The sequence below is a fragment of the Gobius niger genome (assembly GCF_951799975.1).
Source record: "Gobius niger genome assembly, chromosome: 10".
NCBI lineage: Eukaryota > Metazoa > Chordata > Actinopteri > Gobiiformes > Gobiidae > Gobius > Gobius niger.
In genome coordinates this window covers 30,236,043-30,252,398 of record NC_136861.1, presented here as the reverse complement: position 1 = coordinate 30,252,398, position 16,356 = coordinate 30,236,043, and the positions used below count along the sequence as shown (strand labels likewise).

General features: G+C 42.2%; 1 protein-coding gene across 3 annotated transcripts; it reads right to left on the bottom strand.

The window, feature by feature from the left end:
* Nucleotides 1-597: 597 nt before the first annotated feature.
* On the bottom strand, nucleotides 598-16,086 carry pecam1a (platelet and endothelial cell adhesion molecule 1a). 3 transcript variants are annotated; one of them, XM_079564255.1, is made up of 15 exons: nucleotides 15,941-16,086; nucleotides 15,834-15,857; nucleotides 14,558-14,851; nucleotides 13,794-14,081; nucleotides 12,872-13,132; nucleotides 11,997-12,278; nucleotides 11,145-11,441; nucleotides 10,272-10,553; nucleotides 7,607-7,739; nucleotides 7,337-7,404; nucleotides 7,196-7,249; nucleotides 5,911-6,000; nucleotides 5,771-5,827; nucleotides 2,810-2,832; nucleotides 598-866 (listed from the first exon to the last, which is right to left on the bottom strand). In XM_079564255.1, exons 1-15 carry the CDS (start codon nucleotides 15,993-15,995, stop codon nucleotides 711-713), a joined length of 2,364 nt encoding a protein of 787 aa, XP_079420381.1. In that variant the 5' UTR covers nucleotides 15,996-16,086; the 3' UTR covers nucleotides 598-710. The 3 variants fall into 3 exon arrangements, 2 of the variants coding, with proteins under 2 accessions (XP_079420381.1, XP_079420382.1); XM_079564256.1 differs by having other exon boundaries at nucleotides 598-863; XR_013793279.1 differs by lacking the exons at nucleotides 598-866; nucleotides 2,810-2,832; nucleotides 5,771-5,827 and having other exon boundaries at nucleotides 5,914-6,000; nucleotides 7,337-7,400.
* Between the last annotated feature and the right edge of the window lie 270 nt (nucleotides 16,087-16,356).

Genomic DNA, 16,356 nt, shown 5'->3' with positions numbered 1-16,356 from the left:
AAAGGTAACTCATGGCCAGGGAATCGAACCTCATTTAGGCCTATTTAATTTCATTTTTTTCAATTTCTAACATTCTCGATCATTTAGTTCCTCTCTTGATTACAAAACTTCAATGGAAAGTCTGATCAGAAAAAAATATGCTTGTTCCTTTAAAAGACCATTGTGAAAACATCGCCTCTAAGACCATTGCTTGTTTTGTATTTCCTTTGATGGAGGTTTCGGTCAGTGTGCCTCGAAACCCTCGGTAATTCCCTGTTATGTCACTTGCCCGCAGAGCGCATAGTGGAAAGTGTAAGTGATCCATCCTAATGCTGACTAACTCACTCCAATCCCTCTTCACTTTACAGAGCTCACAGCAGAGGGCACCAAGTTTCCACGCAGTTTCCCGAGCCTCATCTACGACCTCTAGTGATGCACATGGGTACGACATGCTCCCAAACAGAACACTGCTAATGCGTTAAAGCCATTACATCATTCCATCCCATGTGTATTTCCATCTGAATTGCCATTTTAGCAAGTCATAGCAATGTATTTCCCCCCCCCGAGAGTGAACGAAAAAGAAGAAACCATCCACGACCAACTTTTCCAAAACATCTTTATTGGCAGGTTTGAATGTGGAATGTGAAAAGTGCAAAAAAAAATGTACAGCTAATCATCATGACAAATTTCTCACAAACATATTTCGATAAATAACAAATCTCTGTGTGTTTTCACTCTCCTGGACCGACGTCATGACCGGTTGCACTGTTGTCTACACAGCCCTCTTCTTGGTGCGCCTCTTGGACAGTGTGGTCGTCATGGTTTCCGCCGCCTCCACTGGGGGGTTCTGCATCGTGGTTCAGCTCGGCATACTCCACCGATGTCTGCTGTGAAAGAAAAAGAAGAAGAAGAAAATAAAACATATAAAAGAGAGCGGACAGGACATGAATTTGGTGTGGTGAGAGCTTGGAAAGTTGAAGAAATTCTGATCGTTTCTAAAACTTACTCTGTGATTCATACATTACCAGACAAAGTAGCCAATATTAGAAATGCTTGCTATTGTCATGGTGCTTTTGAGTGCGTCTGAATGTTTTTGGGATGTTTCTGTGGTGCTTCTTTCGCGGCTAACTGCAAGGGAGTGACAGAAATCCGAGGAGAGTAAACACAAGCCGCTTGTCCGTACCTATGGCCGACATACTGTACGCTCTTGGAATATAAAGCTCCTCTGTGGACTGTGAAACTATTGCGTTTTTGACTCAACAGTCATCTGTACTGGACCATTTTGACTGGCTTTCCTGCGGCAGAGCGAGTAGGGTTATCTCCATCTCAAAGCCTCATGGAGAAGACTGTGGAGTCTCTATCAGTGCCAGGTCCTGCCGACTGAAGGGACAGCTTCATCCACCCTTTCCTCCCTCTGCTGGCCACAACTGTATACAGTACCGGCCCAAAGTTTGAAAACCCTTTTTATGCATCAACTTTTCTTTTCACTACACTATTTACATTCTACGATTGTCATCGACGACACAAAACGACGAATGAACACATGGGATTATGTGGGAAACGAAAAAAACAGTGATTCTGGTGATAACGTCGTGAAGCCCATTGAGAAAATGTAAAGTGGGCAAAGCAGTAATCCAAGTAAAGGGCAGAAGAATTTATGTCAACTTTTGGTTTTTTTTAAAGAAAGGGGGGATATTATGCAAAATCGACTTTTTCAAGCTTCACATCATGTTATTATGTCATTCCCTCATTTAAAACATGCCTGAAGTGTTGCCTTGGCACATTCACGTATTTTTGAGTAATCTGTCAAAACTCTGATGGCGGCCATTTTAGGGATAGGTTTGCCTGAGTCCTCCTAGGAACGCCCCCACCTCCTGGAGACGCCTCCGAGCTTTCGTCACCAGCCGAGTAACCAACCACTGCTCCTCAGCAGAACCCCCTCCCCACTGATGCCACAGACAGCGTGTGGAGGGGGCGTGTCGGAAAGAGTCAGAGGTTCTTAAAGAGACAGGGGCCTATTTCAAGACATTTGCTACAGCCATTTTGAGAGAGCAATTTTATACAAGGCAGTTATTCTAATTTACTGCATTTACAGACCAACAGAAGGTTGCGTCATCATTGTAGTGTGATATAGACTGGTGCTATGGGATTGAAAAAAGCATAATACCCCCTCTTTAAAAAGATGATTCCATGTGTTACTATTAAAGGGACTATACGGAGTTTAAAAATGTTAAAATAATGTATTTTCCTCCCCCTACAGCCATGTCCTAATGTGTAGAATGAGCCCAGACTTGTTCACCACAACTGCCTCTAAAATCATTAACTGTAACTCAAAAAGGTTTTAATTGGGGTCCGAAGTGCCGTCATGCACGAGCTTAATATAGAAGGTGCAGTAACACGAATGACCCGAGATGGCAGTAGTGAGTATAAAATGGCAAACTTGCATCTAGCCCCTTTAACGTCACTGAGAGATCTACATTGAAATAATAATAATAAAACAGTACATTAAAAAAAAACATTTCCAAAGTTTTGAAAGCTTGATTAAAAACGAATTGGTCTCATTCAGTCCCACATTTGACCCCAGTGCCATTGACTGAACACACCGTTCCCTCAAACAATACATACTGCGCCTGTCTATCTTTCCGTGCAATAGTGCTATGTCACCCATATTATCTCCAGTCTGCTCGGCCGGCTCACACACAAACAGACTCATCACGAGCGCTCCTTGTCATGTTTTCTGCCCGATGCCTGCGAGTGTATTTATGGTCCTGTACATAAACGCGCCTGTCCTTGTGATGTATGTGCGGCGATGCTGAGTTCCTGTACTCACGCTGTCAGCCGGCTCGGGGACACCTGCACACAAAAGCAGAGGAAAGGCTCAGGGAAAAAAACAAAGACTTCACAGGATTAACGTGTGCTGTGTGAACAGACACCATCACATTTGGACTGTTTACCGTTAACGTGGGATTTGTGCTGGATTTGGAGGTCAAAAAATCCCCTTTAAAATCTCCATAAACCAGTAGCATCTTATCAGATCCTGTACGTGGTGACTCACGGACATAAACACTAGAGGATTTATCCAATACCTATCTCATAATTTTTGCCCAACAAAGTTTAATCAATATTGGATCAGGTAAAATCGCTGTTGATTGTAAACAACATAATGGGCCTTGTTACTAAAATTTCCATGTTCATCATTTGTGAACTTTTTCTTTGCATTTCCTCAAACAAAAGCACCTATAGTTGTCAAAGGAATCTGTGGTCCTTCCCCCAGACAAGTGTGACATTTCCTCACTCCCCCACCCCAAAAACAACCCTCAGAGTTTGGAATTGACTGTATTGAACGTCATGGCACAAACGCACCTTGATGTTGGTTAAATTCATTGACAGCAGTTGCCAAAGTGAATTTGAAAAAGTAAATAAAACTTGATCAATTTGGGTCAGCACACATAAGCATTACACTAACTGAGACTGCCATATGACAACGCAATCTTGATTTAAATAAAACCAGACTAAAGATTGAGTTGTAGTTTGCATTTCACACATGGAGCACAAACACACGGTCTGAAATATCGTCTGACGCCAACGCGGCTGACATTTCAACAGTCACTCGGCGGTAATGAGCAACACAATGGCCGAGTGCTTCCTCCGCAGACCTAAACAATGCGGCGCTTTGCTGACTTAGGTCTTAGCGGATGTGCTTACTGTTTGGATCTGATTGTGCGGACAGGACGTGCGCTTGGACTTTTGGACACCTGGACATGAAGCGCTCTGTCACGGCGCTGCATTCTTCCACGAAAAACAATGAGCGTGTTTACATTTGGGAGTTGAACCTATTTCCTGCTGTGCGTTTCAAACACAACAAAGTGACCTGATTTTCTATCCTATGACTGCACAATGGCAAATTTGGCAGGAGTGCACTGCGGATCCCGCTCTTTCGGAGAAGAACAGTATCTGTCCAAAAATGTGAAATGGTGAACAAAACAACCTTTCATGAATCAATACATGTTTTTGCATTTACTATTTTTTATTTTTTTCAAATTTAAATCACTTCCAAGGAGTGGCCGCCCTGTAAAGATGACTCCAAGTGCACAGCGCAGAATACTCAATGAGGTAAAAAAGAACCCTAGAGTGTCAGCTAAAGACTTAAATAAATCACTGGCATATCTCAGGATTTTTTGTACCTGGTTTCATGACCCCATCACAAGGGCCAAAGGAGCAAGATTGAAAAAAATGGGTGAATTAAAAAGGTGAACAAAAGTTTCAGTTTCAGTGAGCTGACACTGAAACCCTCTTGGACAATGGCACCCATATTTAACTTTATGGGTGGTTATCGGCTCTTTTTTGAAATGCAAGGCCCATCTAGGGAATATTTATCACACATTTTACACTTTTATCACAACAAAAAAGATGCTTAATCTGCCACAAAGGCTGAACAGACATCTTTTGTAACAGATATTTCAGTTACAGTTTGCATGTGCGGCACACATACTCAAACAATATTTGCGAACAAACCAAAGGGTTTGCAAGTTCCAATCAGTTGATCCTGTTGTTGTGTCTCTCCCTGACCACGACACTTCGCTCACTTTGCCAGGGTGAGGGTGAGGGGCCATGTTTCCATCAGCCCAGAGCATAGCAACATGATGCTAACTTCCTACGACTGTTTCCTGCCTGTGTTTACTTTTATTCCTATGGAGACAGCCGTGTCTTGTTGAAATAAAAGCTCCTCTCAACAGTGTGTGGCAGAAAACAGATTGATGCTGGAAAATTACAACACGTTAAAATGTTTTACTCAGGATGTAAGTAAATACTTCATCAGGGGAGACTTTTTCTAGCCTTGAAGCTACGTTAATTTGATGCTAATAAATGGTAAAATAGCACTGCCATCTGAACTCATTTTAACCTCTTACCACCCGCCTGAACCGAGTGCATTGTCTCCAGTTTCGGCTTTACCCAAATATAAAGCTTCTTGTCTGGAGTTTATAGGGTATAGGCCAGAGTAACACCTCATTTGAAAGCTAAGACCTATAAAACATACATGGGGATGCAGTCTGGTACTGTGCAATTTGAATTTCGCTGACTCCGGCAAAACCGAGCAGAGCCAATCATAGCACAGGAGGCGGGAGTTAACGGTGCTTCATCTTCACGCCAGGATTTAACACACCAATGCGCACCCTCCGCAACCAAAACAAGGTAGATGGCGGCCGCGACACAGTGATCTTTTACCAGTTTTTGTTGCTCTTTTGTTGTGTTTTCATCCTTGTTTTTGTTGTTTTCAAGTAGCTTTCAGATTTGGGTAATGCCAAACTCAGTTCAGGTGGGGGTTAAAAGGTTAAGTTAATTTTTTTTTAAGCGTTCCTCTATATTTAATCTGTTTAGATTTTCAATTTACGTTAAAATGTGGACAGGAAGTAGCCTTTAATCTCAACTGGCCAACAGGAAGCGAGCTAAAAATATCCCGCCTATAGAGCCTAATGCAGCCTTTCATATATTTCACATACTGCAAGTGCAGACAATGATATTTGCAAATTGTGACCATTCGAGTTGAGATAAATGTTACTGACCTATGCTTTAATATATATATTTTTGAATATAATACGATTTTACGACTGGTTGTATTGGTTTTATTTTGGTGGTTATTGTACCGCATATTTGAGCGCCTTGACACACACTATAATGAAAAAGGTTTTATCATCATTGAGCACTAAAAACTGGTGAATGTACACATGGACACTGGTTGGGAACAGCGGATATGCGTGTCTATCCTCCAAAACGTTTTATTATTGCTTACCTTGTCTGGAGTGTCGCACCTCGCTGTAGGTCGTATCTGTTCCTTTCTTGACCGGAGCTGGAGGTCAGAGAGACACAGAGGTCAGTGTCTAATGTCAACAAACTGGACAGTGTAAATATAGACATGATGAAAGCTCTCACGTCTGCTGGGATCGACTTGTTTGGTCTGCACCTCGGCGTACTCTAGTTCTGGGGTCTTCACAGCGGCTACGTTGTTCTCATTTTCTGATTCTGTTGGTGAGAAATACTATCAAAAATATAGAATATTACGCCATTAAATAAAGCTAATTCTGAATGTTAAAAAGTGGAGCTATGGGGAATTATTGTCAGCTTCTGGTAAGTTAGATACTTTATGACAGGGGTGCCCAAACTTTTTGTCTCCAAGGGCCAAAATGAAAAAGTCAAATCACATGCTATATTAAAACAAATGGTAACTATGGCAAAAGCCTAGTTTTAGTAGAACAAAAGTAACTTTACCTCATTCGTTAACTTAAAGAAAATGCCACATTAGATTATTTTGAAAGTGTCAGTTCAGCATCAATTCTTTTATAAGTCAATTATTAACATGTGGTGTTGTCGATGTTAACAACCTTTGCAATAAAAGTTTGAAAACTGAAAGTTGATGCTACAACACTCTGTGATTAATAAATACCAAGAAACCACAAGTGTTTCCAAAAGGAGTGAAACAGCGCACCCAATTTGACGCTGGTGGTCAAAAAGTGTACTGCATCCATATCTACCATTGAGAATGAATGGAAGAGAGTTTTAACCACACGCAGCGCAAAGGTAGGTCACTCTCTGGCGGGCCAACAGAATTGTTTGGGCATTCTTTGGGCACTCCTGCTTTAGGATATCAGGGCTACTTTGTTAACACTGATCTTGAAGGGTCATGGTCAGAGTATACAGCCAGAGGATTATCCTAATGCGCATGTTTTGGGTTGAAAGATGGTGAAGAGGAGGAAGATGCATTCAGCAAACCGTTGGAGGCTCACGACCTTAATGCACCAAGTTAGAAAGTCAGATCACAAAGTTACATTTATTTAGTTATAAAGATATAAAGAGTAAACAAAATATGCATACTGTATATTGTATTCTGAGAATCAAACCTGACATTCCACATTGGTTCTAGGCAGATCAGGCAATAAAAATAATAAAATTTGCAAGACACGCAACAAAGTTAGCAGGAATGCTCTTTCAGCGAAGTCTTCTGTTATCTTCCTACACATTCTATATCAGTCCAGTAATAAAAATTGGCTTGGCAAATGTGGTGCTTGTATTCCAAAGTGAACGATTTGATCTGCTCCGTCTGTAGAGGATTTGTATGACATTGCTGATTGATAGGTTGGAGCTTCTCTGGCCACATGGGCAGTCTAATTTAGGAGTAAACTAATAAAGCATTGGGAAACGTTTTAATGCTCGTCCTCACCAGATCCCGAGACGTGCTCGCTCCACACGCTCTTGCCCATCATGGAGGGCGTGGCTGCACAAAGGGGGGGGGACATAAACACGGCGTTACTCAAAGCAGCAGGGTACAGCCTGTGCTACAGTTTTACGAGCTCCTTCATACCGTTGGCCATGTTGGTGACCTCGGACTGGGTGAGACTCAGGCGCTCTATTTTAGTGCCCGCCGACTTCCTGAGAGAGAGAGAAGGAGAGAGAGATGGAGAGCGAGAACAGATATCGAGAGAGGAGAGGAAGGGAGAGCACACGATATTTCTTAAACAGGAAGATCTATGGGCGTTCCAACTTTTCCCACTTGGCTTGTTATTTATCGCCGCACCTTAATTCAAATGGGAACTTGTTTTTTAGGGGGAGGAACATTAGCGGCGTTACTCACACTGACAGCTCTGCGGTTCTTTTCCTCTTGAAGCCGATCAGGTGCCTTTTAAAGGCGATAACAAGAATCAGGGCGACTAACAGGAGGAGGCACACAATGGCGATGAGGGCCTTTTTCCATCCAGCCATCTTCACTAGGAAAGAACATAAGTTAGGTGTTATGGTCAAGACAACTTACTAGACGAAAAATACCAGGACAGGCTGTTGCAGAAGTTATTAAAACACTTTATTTATTTACTTTATTAATTTACAGCGGAAGGAAAAAGTGAGTCCACCATTGGGAATTTCTTACATTTCTGTCTAAATTGATCATAAAATGTGATCTGATCTTTATTAAAATCACAAGAATGATTCAACAGTATCTGCTTGAACTAATACCGCCCAAACATTTACATGTTATCATGTTTTGATTGGCAATAGCACTCAAACATTTACAGGGCAGGGAGGAATAAGTGAGTACAATGTTAGACTCAATGGTTGGATGACCCTCCTTTGGCAGCAATAACTTCAACCAGACGTTTCCTGTAGTTGCAGATTAGACGTGCACAACAATCAGGATGAATCTTGGACCATTCCTTTGCAAAACTGTTGCAGTTCAGATATCTAGAGTGAGTAGTTTTCTTGAGCTCATGCCACAGCATCTCAATCGGGTTTAGGTCAGGACTTTGACTGGGCCATTTCAGAACGTGTAGCTTTTGTGCTTTGGGTCATTGTCTTGTTGCAGCTCCGTCCTCTGTTGAGCTTCAGCTGTTGGACAGATGGTCTCAAGCTTTTCTGCTAAATATCTTGATAAACTTGTGAATTCATTTTTCTACTGATTATAGTTGTCCAGGCCCTGAGGTAACAAAACCGCCCCCCACCATGATGCTCCTGCTCCAGACTTCACAGTGCGGATAGGGTTTTGATGTTGATGTGCTGTTACATTTTTCCTCCACACATGACGTTGTGTGTTCCGCTCAAACTGTTCAACTTTGGGTTCATCAATCATCAGAATATTTTGCCAGTAGCCAAGAGCATCCAAGTGCTCTTTCGCAAACTTCAAACGTGCAGCTTTTTTTAGACAGCAGTGGCTTCCTCTGCAGCGTTCTCCTATGAACACCATTCTTGTTCAATGTTTTACGTATTGTAGATGTGCCAACAGAGATGATGGCATGTCCAGTGATTTCTTTAAGTCTTTAGCTGACACTAGGGTTCTTTTATACCTCATTGAGTATTCTGCAAGTGCAACAGTGCTGAACTGTCTCCATTTATAGACAATTTAAGGGCCCGATCTTGTGCATCAAAACGGAGACGATAGCGTGACATTTTGCGCTCAGTAGGAGCGCACTTTGTGATCTTGTCACTCCAGACTTAGTGCATTTAAGTGGGTGGAGACACACATTTTCCTCCAACCAGATCAACTCCGCGTCCAGGAGAGCGGTTGTGTGGGAGTGGGGGGTGAACATGTGCTTTTGTTTTGGTTTGCGTTCACACCAAGCGAGACGTGAACATGGTTTAGCTCACGATGGGGTAAATAAAGTTTTTCGTATGACCTGTGAGAGCCTAAGGCTTAAGAAAGAACGCAAGACAGCGCAATGTAAACGAGGAAGTGAATGTCAGCCGTGTTTCCATCAGTGCAGTCGCCTCCTCTTGTGACGCCCCCTCACAGGTGGTGGAGCCGAATGGCACATATAGCTACGCCACTAGAAAGTAATTCGCCAAGAGCCTGCGCCGCCCCGTGCGCCGCCACAAGATCTGGCCCAAAGACTTTTAGAGATGGTTCTGTTACCTTTTCCACCTTTATACAACTCAATCATTCTTGATTGTAGGTCTTCAAAGAGCTCTTTCGAGTGAGGCATGGTGCACATCAGACAATGCTTCTCAACAAGGGACAATTCTTCACGAGTGTGTGCTTTTCAGTGCCCAGGGCAGCTTTAAGCCACACCTCAGCTTGACTCACACCTGACTCTAAATGTCTGGATACATTTTGTCTAATTTGCTTTTGGAGCATATCTAGCCAGGAGGTGTGCTCACTTATTCCTCCCTGCGCTGTGAATGTTTGACTGTTATTAGTGGTATTAGTTCAGGCACTGTTTACTCATTCTTGTGATTTTAATAAAGATCAGAACACATTTTATGACCAATTTAGGCCGAAATGTAAGAAATTCCAAACAGTGCACTCATTTTCCCTCCCACTGCATATAGAAGAGTCTTCTTAAATGTGCACAGTTTGACCAGACTTGACATTATTGGATGTTTATTATTTCACTTCTTTATTGGAAATGGGCACAGGATTTCCATAACTGTCGTTGTGCATCCACTTCTACATACTACATACTGTAACAATGGGCCTTTAGTGAGTCAGACTCTTCCCATGATTAGAACATAAACACTGCAACTTTTCTTTTTCAACTTAGCATTCCCACTTTTCAGATGTAAACTATTATTCGGGATTGTAGGACTGTATGAACTAATTTTCTGGATTCTTCATCCACTCAACACTCTTATAAAGGAGCTTGAATCTGTTACAAAAGTCTGGTTTCATAATGAGTTCTATAGTTTTTTTTATCGATTGATATTTGTCTCATTAATGTTTTCCAAATTGTTTGGTGAATTCTCGCAAGGCCCTGTCAGAGGACTGTCATAGTGATATTGGGGTGTACAAAAAGGAACTGATTGATATTCACCTGCAATGGTTATGATGTCACTGCGCCTGGTGTCGTTGGCCGGGTTGGTGCAGACACAGTAATAGCCCCCGTTGTGCTGAGTACCCACGTCATTGATCACGTAGGAGCCCCTGAGTTTGTGGCTTTTCTGGGAGAAGATCTCAACCCCGGTCTCTGAGCTGTACCAGGTGAAAGTGACCGGGGGCGAACCTCTGAGCACCGAGCAGAAGAGAGTAACATCATGCCGCTCTGTGATGTCCTCCACACTGGGCGTGCTGGTCAGAACGGGCTTCGAAACGGGTTCTGAAGAAGACAGACTGTTTTAGATTAGGAATGGATAATGAGACTTTGACTATTTACTATTTACTGCATGTAGGAGCATCTACACAGGCAGATTTCTATGGTACAAAGAAAGATACATGCAATTTTAAAGTGAATATGTGGTAAATGTATATAAGTACTGTACTGATGTAGAGTTCTTGAGCATCTGTAATTAGAGTAGTATTTTTGTTGTTCTGGACTCACCACTTTCACTTTACAACATTTGAGAGATGAACAGAAAGCTTTCTAGTCCACAACATTTCTATAAAAACTCCAAAGAAGTAAAAGTTGTGCATGTTTGGTCCCATTGAACAGCCCTATGAAGCCCGGACACTTTGTTACTTTTACCTAAGTCAATATACTCACAACTACCTAAGCAAAAGTACTCAACCTGTCACTTATTAGGTTGAGTTCCGAACTAGTGATAGTTACGTATCACTAATTACTAGTGAAAAAAATAAAACGTGCCTGAACAAAAAAACAAAAATAAACCTTATATATGCTCCGGTATATTCAAATATATAAAGATCTTCTGAATGCAAGTTAAAACTAATGTTTGCTGTGAGCGTGTACCAATGATTGTGGTTGAGGCCAGCAGCTGTTGCCCAGTGGCGAATTCTGGGGGGAGTTTCTGATGATTTTTGGCGTGGCACAGGAAGTTGTTCAGTTCGGAGATCTTGGCGACGCTGGTGTTGAAGATGGCGGGCTCTCCTGGGTTGCCGACAACTTTAGATTCACGGAATCCTTTGGAGGCATGGAGGGTGTAGGTGATGGGCAGAGAACCTCTTTCGCTTTGGCAAAGCAGCTGGAAGGGCTTCCCCAACACCAGCGTACCACCCACGACGCTCATGGAGGGCTCTGAAACAGGAACTGCAGGGCACAAAGTATTTTTTTAAAGAACATATGGAAGCTGCCCAGTGAGTGTAAATGCATTTCACTTGTAGATGCTACCAAGTTTTTACGAAACAAGATCAGATTCTCTCTTCTCAACTTTTTTTTGTTCCAACAATTGAATTGGTCATCTTAAAAGCCCCAAAACAAAATACAGGACAGTCTAGTCCAGTTCAGCTAGTTTTCTAGCTAGCTTTTGTTTAGCTTGATCAACCTTTTCTTGCTTGCACATGATACAGACATCACATTGGTACAAGATAATGTTTCAAACTACAAAGCAATAACATTTTTCTGTTTATATGTGAATGTTACATAATACAAATGTTTGTACATTGTACATTCAACTTATATTCAAACATTGTTTTGTGTTTTGATAAAGTCTATTCACATTTAATCAGATATCGACTGTTATTACAAGATTACTACAGGCATTATCTGATGAAAATGTTATATACTGTCTTGTAATTACATTAAAATAATCTGAACTAATAGATGTTTTTGTACTCAGCTGGTAGAAGTACAAAGTAGTCTTACCTTTTGCGCTTACAATAAGAATCTTGCTCTCCTTGACAAAGCTACTACCGGAAGATGATGCTTGAACTTTGCAGGTGTAGTTGCCGTTTTTTGACTCCTGAGCTGTAGTACTGTAAACATCTCCTCTTGTGACCTCTGTGTGGTCTTTGTAAATGGAATACTTCAGTGTGTTGTTCTGTATACGGCCAGGCACATAGACCAAAACTGAGCATGTCAGTGTGAGGACGTCTCCTTCGTACAGGTCCCCGGGCTCCACTGAGAGTTGCGGCTTTGAAATCAACTCTGAAAGGAACAAAGGTACAAGGGAAGGTTCTCTATCAGCCAGGTAATTCTCAAGTCAACAATTTCAAAACGGAAGGAGATGTGTGAGCAAAATTGGACGTTTAGAAGAAAGTAATATTGGCTCTCCCCAGGGAACTGTTTTGTCACCGCTCCTATTCAATCACATTTCCAGTGCAGCTCTGGGTCCCGCCACCAGATCAAGTAGTGATGATTGTTTTGTCAGTACCACCAAGAATTATGGCATGTATACAGCATATAATAAACTAATGCTAAGATGCTACTGCATGAGTCAACATTTACATAAAAGTACAGTATATGTACAATAGTATGTTTGTTTGAACTAGCAGTTTTATGTCAGCTTAGTAAACATTCAAAATATTGTCTTGGCCAACATAGCAAAAAATTTAGGATCTGTATCTTTTTTGGTGGAAAATACAACTATAATTTAACATTTACTAAAGCAGTTGTTGAGCAGTAGGTATTGTACAGGTTAGTTTAATGAATTTTTCCAAAAAGGAGGCTTTGAACGTGACCGTTTGAGGAGATTCCCACTGCCGTCTGCATCTACAGTATGGTCTCTTTGACGTAATTACCTTTGACTGTGATCTTTTGATAGGTTTCTTTTTGCAGAGCTCTCCACTCGGCTTTACACACCAGCTCCCCAGAGTCTCCCTCCTGAGCCCTGAGCCGGTGACTGAGGCTGACCGGCTTTCTCTTTAGAATCTTCCGGTCCTTTATGAGAAAAACATCCACATCCGTATGCGTGCCCACGACTTTACACACCACCTCGACCACGTCGCCCTCGTACACCTCTGTTGAGGGCAGGATGTTCATGATGGGACTGATGAACATTCCTACAAGAACAGTTCATGGGACGTTAAAATGTATTCATGGCTTCGAAAAAATGCACACTTTACTATTAGTTCATTTCGCTAATTTGGACAAACGTCAAAGAAAAAGGGTTCAATGTCACTGCCCATTGTCTGTGATGAGAACGTTTCACACAAGACAAAACTCTTTTCTATGCTGAAAAACTGCAGCATAGAAAAGAGGGAGGAAAAAAATAAACAGAGAGAGAAAAAAATAAACTAAACCAAAACATGTATGCAAATAGCAGCAAAACTGATTGGTTATAAAACCCCTGTTAGCAAGAAATGAAGATATGGAATGGGATTTTATTTACAAATCGCTATAAGCCCCCCTAACGTCCTGTTGATCAGTGAAGTGTGAAGACAACTTCCTGTCAACATATGTAGATTCAAAATGAAATAAGCTTAATACCAAAAACAGGCTGAAAACGTTAAGCTGAGTATATTTCATAATATTTTTTTCAGATAGTGGAGCTATTTTATTGTTCGCATCAAATTAACGTTAGCCGTTAGCTTCAAGGCTAAAACTGCTACAATTATGAGCATAGCGCTTCCCCTAGAGTAGTATTTACAGTTTTTAACATGTCCGACGGGATTATCCAACAGCTGCTTGTTTTTTGCCACACACACAAATCGATCCGTTTACCTTGGACGATGACTTGGACCTCGTTGCTGCGGTTGGAGCGTCCCACCAGGGGGACATCGTACTCACAGTACAGAAGGCTGTCCCCAATGTGCCTCAGGGTCAGACTGGTCTCCAGGGAGTTCCCGCTGGACGTGGAGCGTTTTACCTCCTGCGTGTCTCCAGACCTGAACCTCTGGTGGAAGTAGAAGAACAGCGAGCCTTTCTCTGAGGGAGCACTGCAGCGGGCCACCACCTCTTCACTCTCGAATATTTTAGTCTTATTCAGCCACAGTTCTGGCTGCTGGAGGCCTGACGGGAGATGATGAAACATATTAGGTTTTCTGACACTGGTAAATGCTAAACACGTGATACAAGCCACTATTTGTATCTAACAGCATGCTTTTGATAGATAATGTACTTTGAGTGGAGAACGGTTTGTGAGAGGTTATTTTTTATATGTGGAGAGAATATCTTTTAAGCATCAAAATCCAGGAGATACAAATTGAAGCGAAGGCCTCTGCATATGTAGCTTTTCAAGAAACTACTTTGTTGGGTTTAACAATGCCGAAGTAGTGTTTACTCAAGTTAAACAAAAGTCTGTTTTATTCCATATTGTATTGTTTCTGGAATTGTCAAGCATCAGTTTTGGTGTCTTTATGCTTACAATGTGTCACCATGGTTACTGCCCTTCACGTGATGTCAACTATCTATATGCCTGTACTGTCGTGTCGTGATTGGAAGCAAAATGACTACAAAACAATTGATTACTGGCCACAGGCTTTTACCTACGACTGTGAAGGTCTTCTCCAGACTGCTCTTCCTCTTATAATTGATGGTGACCTGACATCCGTAGCTCCCGGAGTCCGCCGCCCGGGCCGGGAACAGCTCATATCGAGCGGTGTCCTCCCAGGAGTGCGTGTAGTTGAACACCGCGCCGTCTTTGGTGAAGTGGAAGTGGTAAGTGGGCTCAGATGCTGTGTCCCGGCTGATGCTGGCCTCGCACTGCAGGGTCACGTTAGTCCCGCTCTCCACGGTGCTGCTGGGGAGGATGGTCAGCCCCACGCTGTCTATGGTGTATGCTGCGGGACGGGGGAAAGAGTTGAAATTCTTAGTGATTCCAATGAATGGAAAAAGTTGTAGGAGTTTCTATTGTATTCTTCCTACTCCTGCTCTTCTTTGCATGGCATGTATTATCACAACAATTTTACAGCAAGATATTGAATTGATGATGTGAGAGTGTGATCGGGTAAATCCTTCTCGTAACACTTAGTTGAATCCAGGTGGTGACTTTTTTGGGGGTCAGGCAGTGTATTATGAAAATACATAAACCACATGTTGTGTACTGTCAACAGAGCCAAGATCTTTTTATAGTACTGTAAAAGCAACCCTTTTTTTTGCCATATAAGCACAAGAATGTGAAGAAACACTGGGGCAACAGAAGTCTTTCAAAATAAAATAGTGCATCCTGGCAATGTTTCAGATATGCCCCACATTTTAACAGATCATTTCCAATATAAGCAGGGAAAGGTGGACTCTATAACCACCCTGTTGAAGACCTGGTGGTCGAAACATGTTGGCTTGGCAATCTAAATATAGGGCTTACAAGTACTTCCTCGTGCTGATCATATTTGTTTGAAGTGCCTGGGTTTGCTGCCTTATCGCAATTTGGATCCCTTTCCCAAGAGCACCTATACCAACTTTTGGAATACATTTGGACTTACAGCAATCACTCATTATGCTGTTTCTGAAGGTGGACTCTATTGTCCTCATAACAAGATGAGCTTGTTGTGCGTGTGTGAGGTTCTATGGCTAATCAAAGTCGCAGAAAGTAGTCCTCAAAACAGTGACATTCGACCCCTAGTGCCATTTTCTCCACCAAAATCGTCCCATCACATCCGCCTGATGGAGAATTGGATCTTCCCAAAATGTTAACCGGGCCATTTGTGCACAAAACAATGCATAGCAATAACAACTTTGAATATATTGGAGCCTGAAAAAGCTCAGAAAAAAAATAAAGGTACAAGCTTGTGAAACGAAATCAAAAAGTAAAAAAAAACTTACATGATTGCACTCTGGCACACGGCCCTGCAAAGACAAAAACACCACACACATTAGCATAAAAAGGTTATGTTGAAATGTTCTCCAGTTCGTGTTAGTCAGATCCTTACAAAGGTGCAACGATCCGATGAAAAAAAGCAGCCAGTTCGGCGGTCCAGGCTCCATCCTGAGCTGTGGGACGGATTCCCCCGTTTGGCGTTTTGAGTTTGAGTGAGCATGGCACAAGGGCACGGGGCAGAGGAGGGCAGAGGAAGGAGAGGTGGTGTCTGCGAACACTGGGGGGAGTTTCTTATCACAAACATACACATTATGGAGCAGCTCATGGGGGCAGGAAGTGGCTCCAACTTCCTCAGGATTATTCTTTGTTTTCACTACCAAGGAGGGAGACTATAAGGATTCCAACGAGGAGGCTTAAAACGTACAAATCTTGTAGTCCCAGTGGCTCTCTTGGTGACTGATAAGAATTAAACTAGACGTATTATGCAAAATACCACAGGGGTGTTCTTATAGTGACAGTCTGTATGAT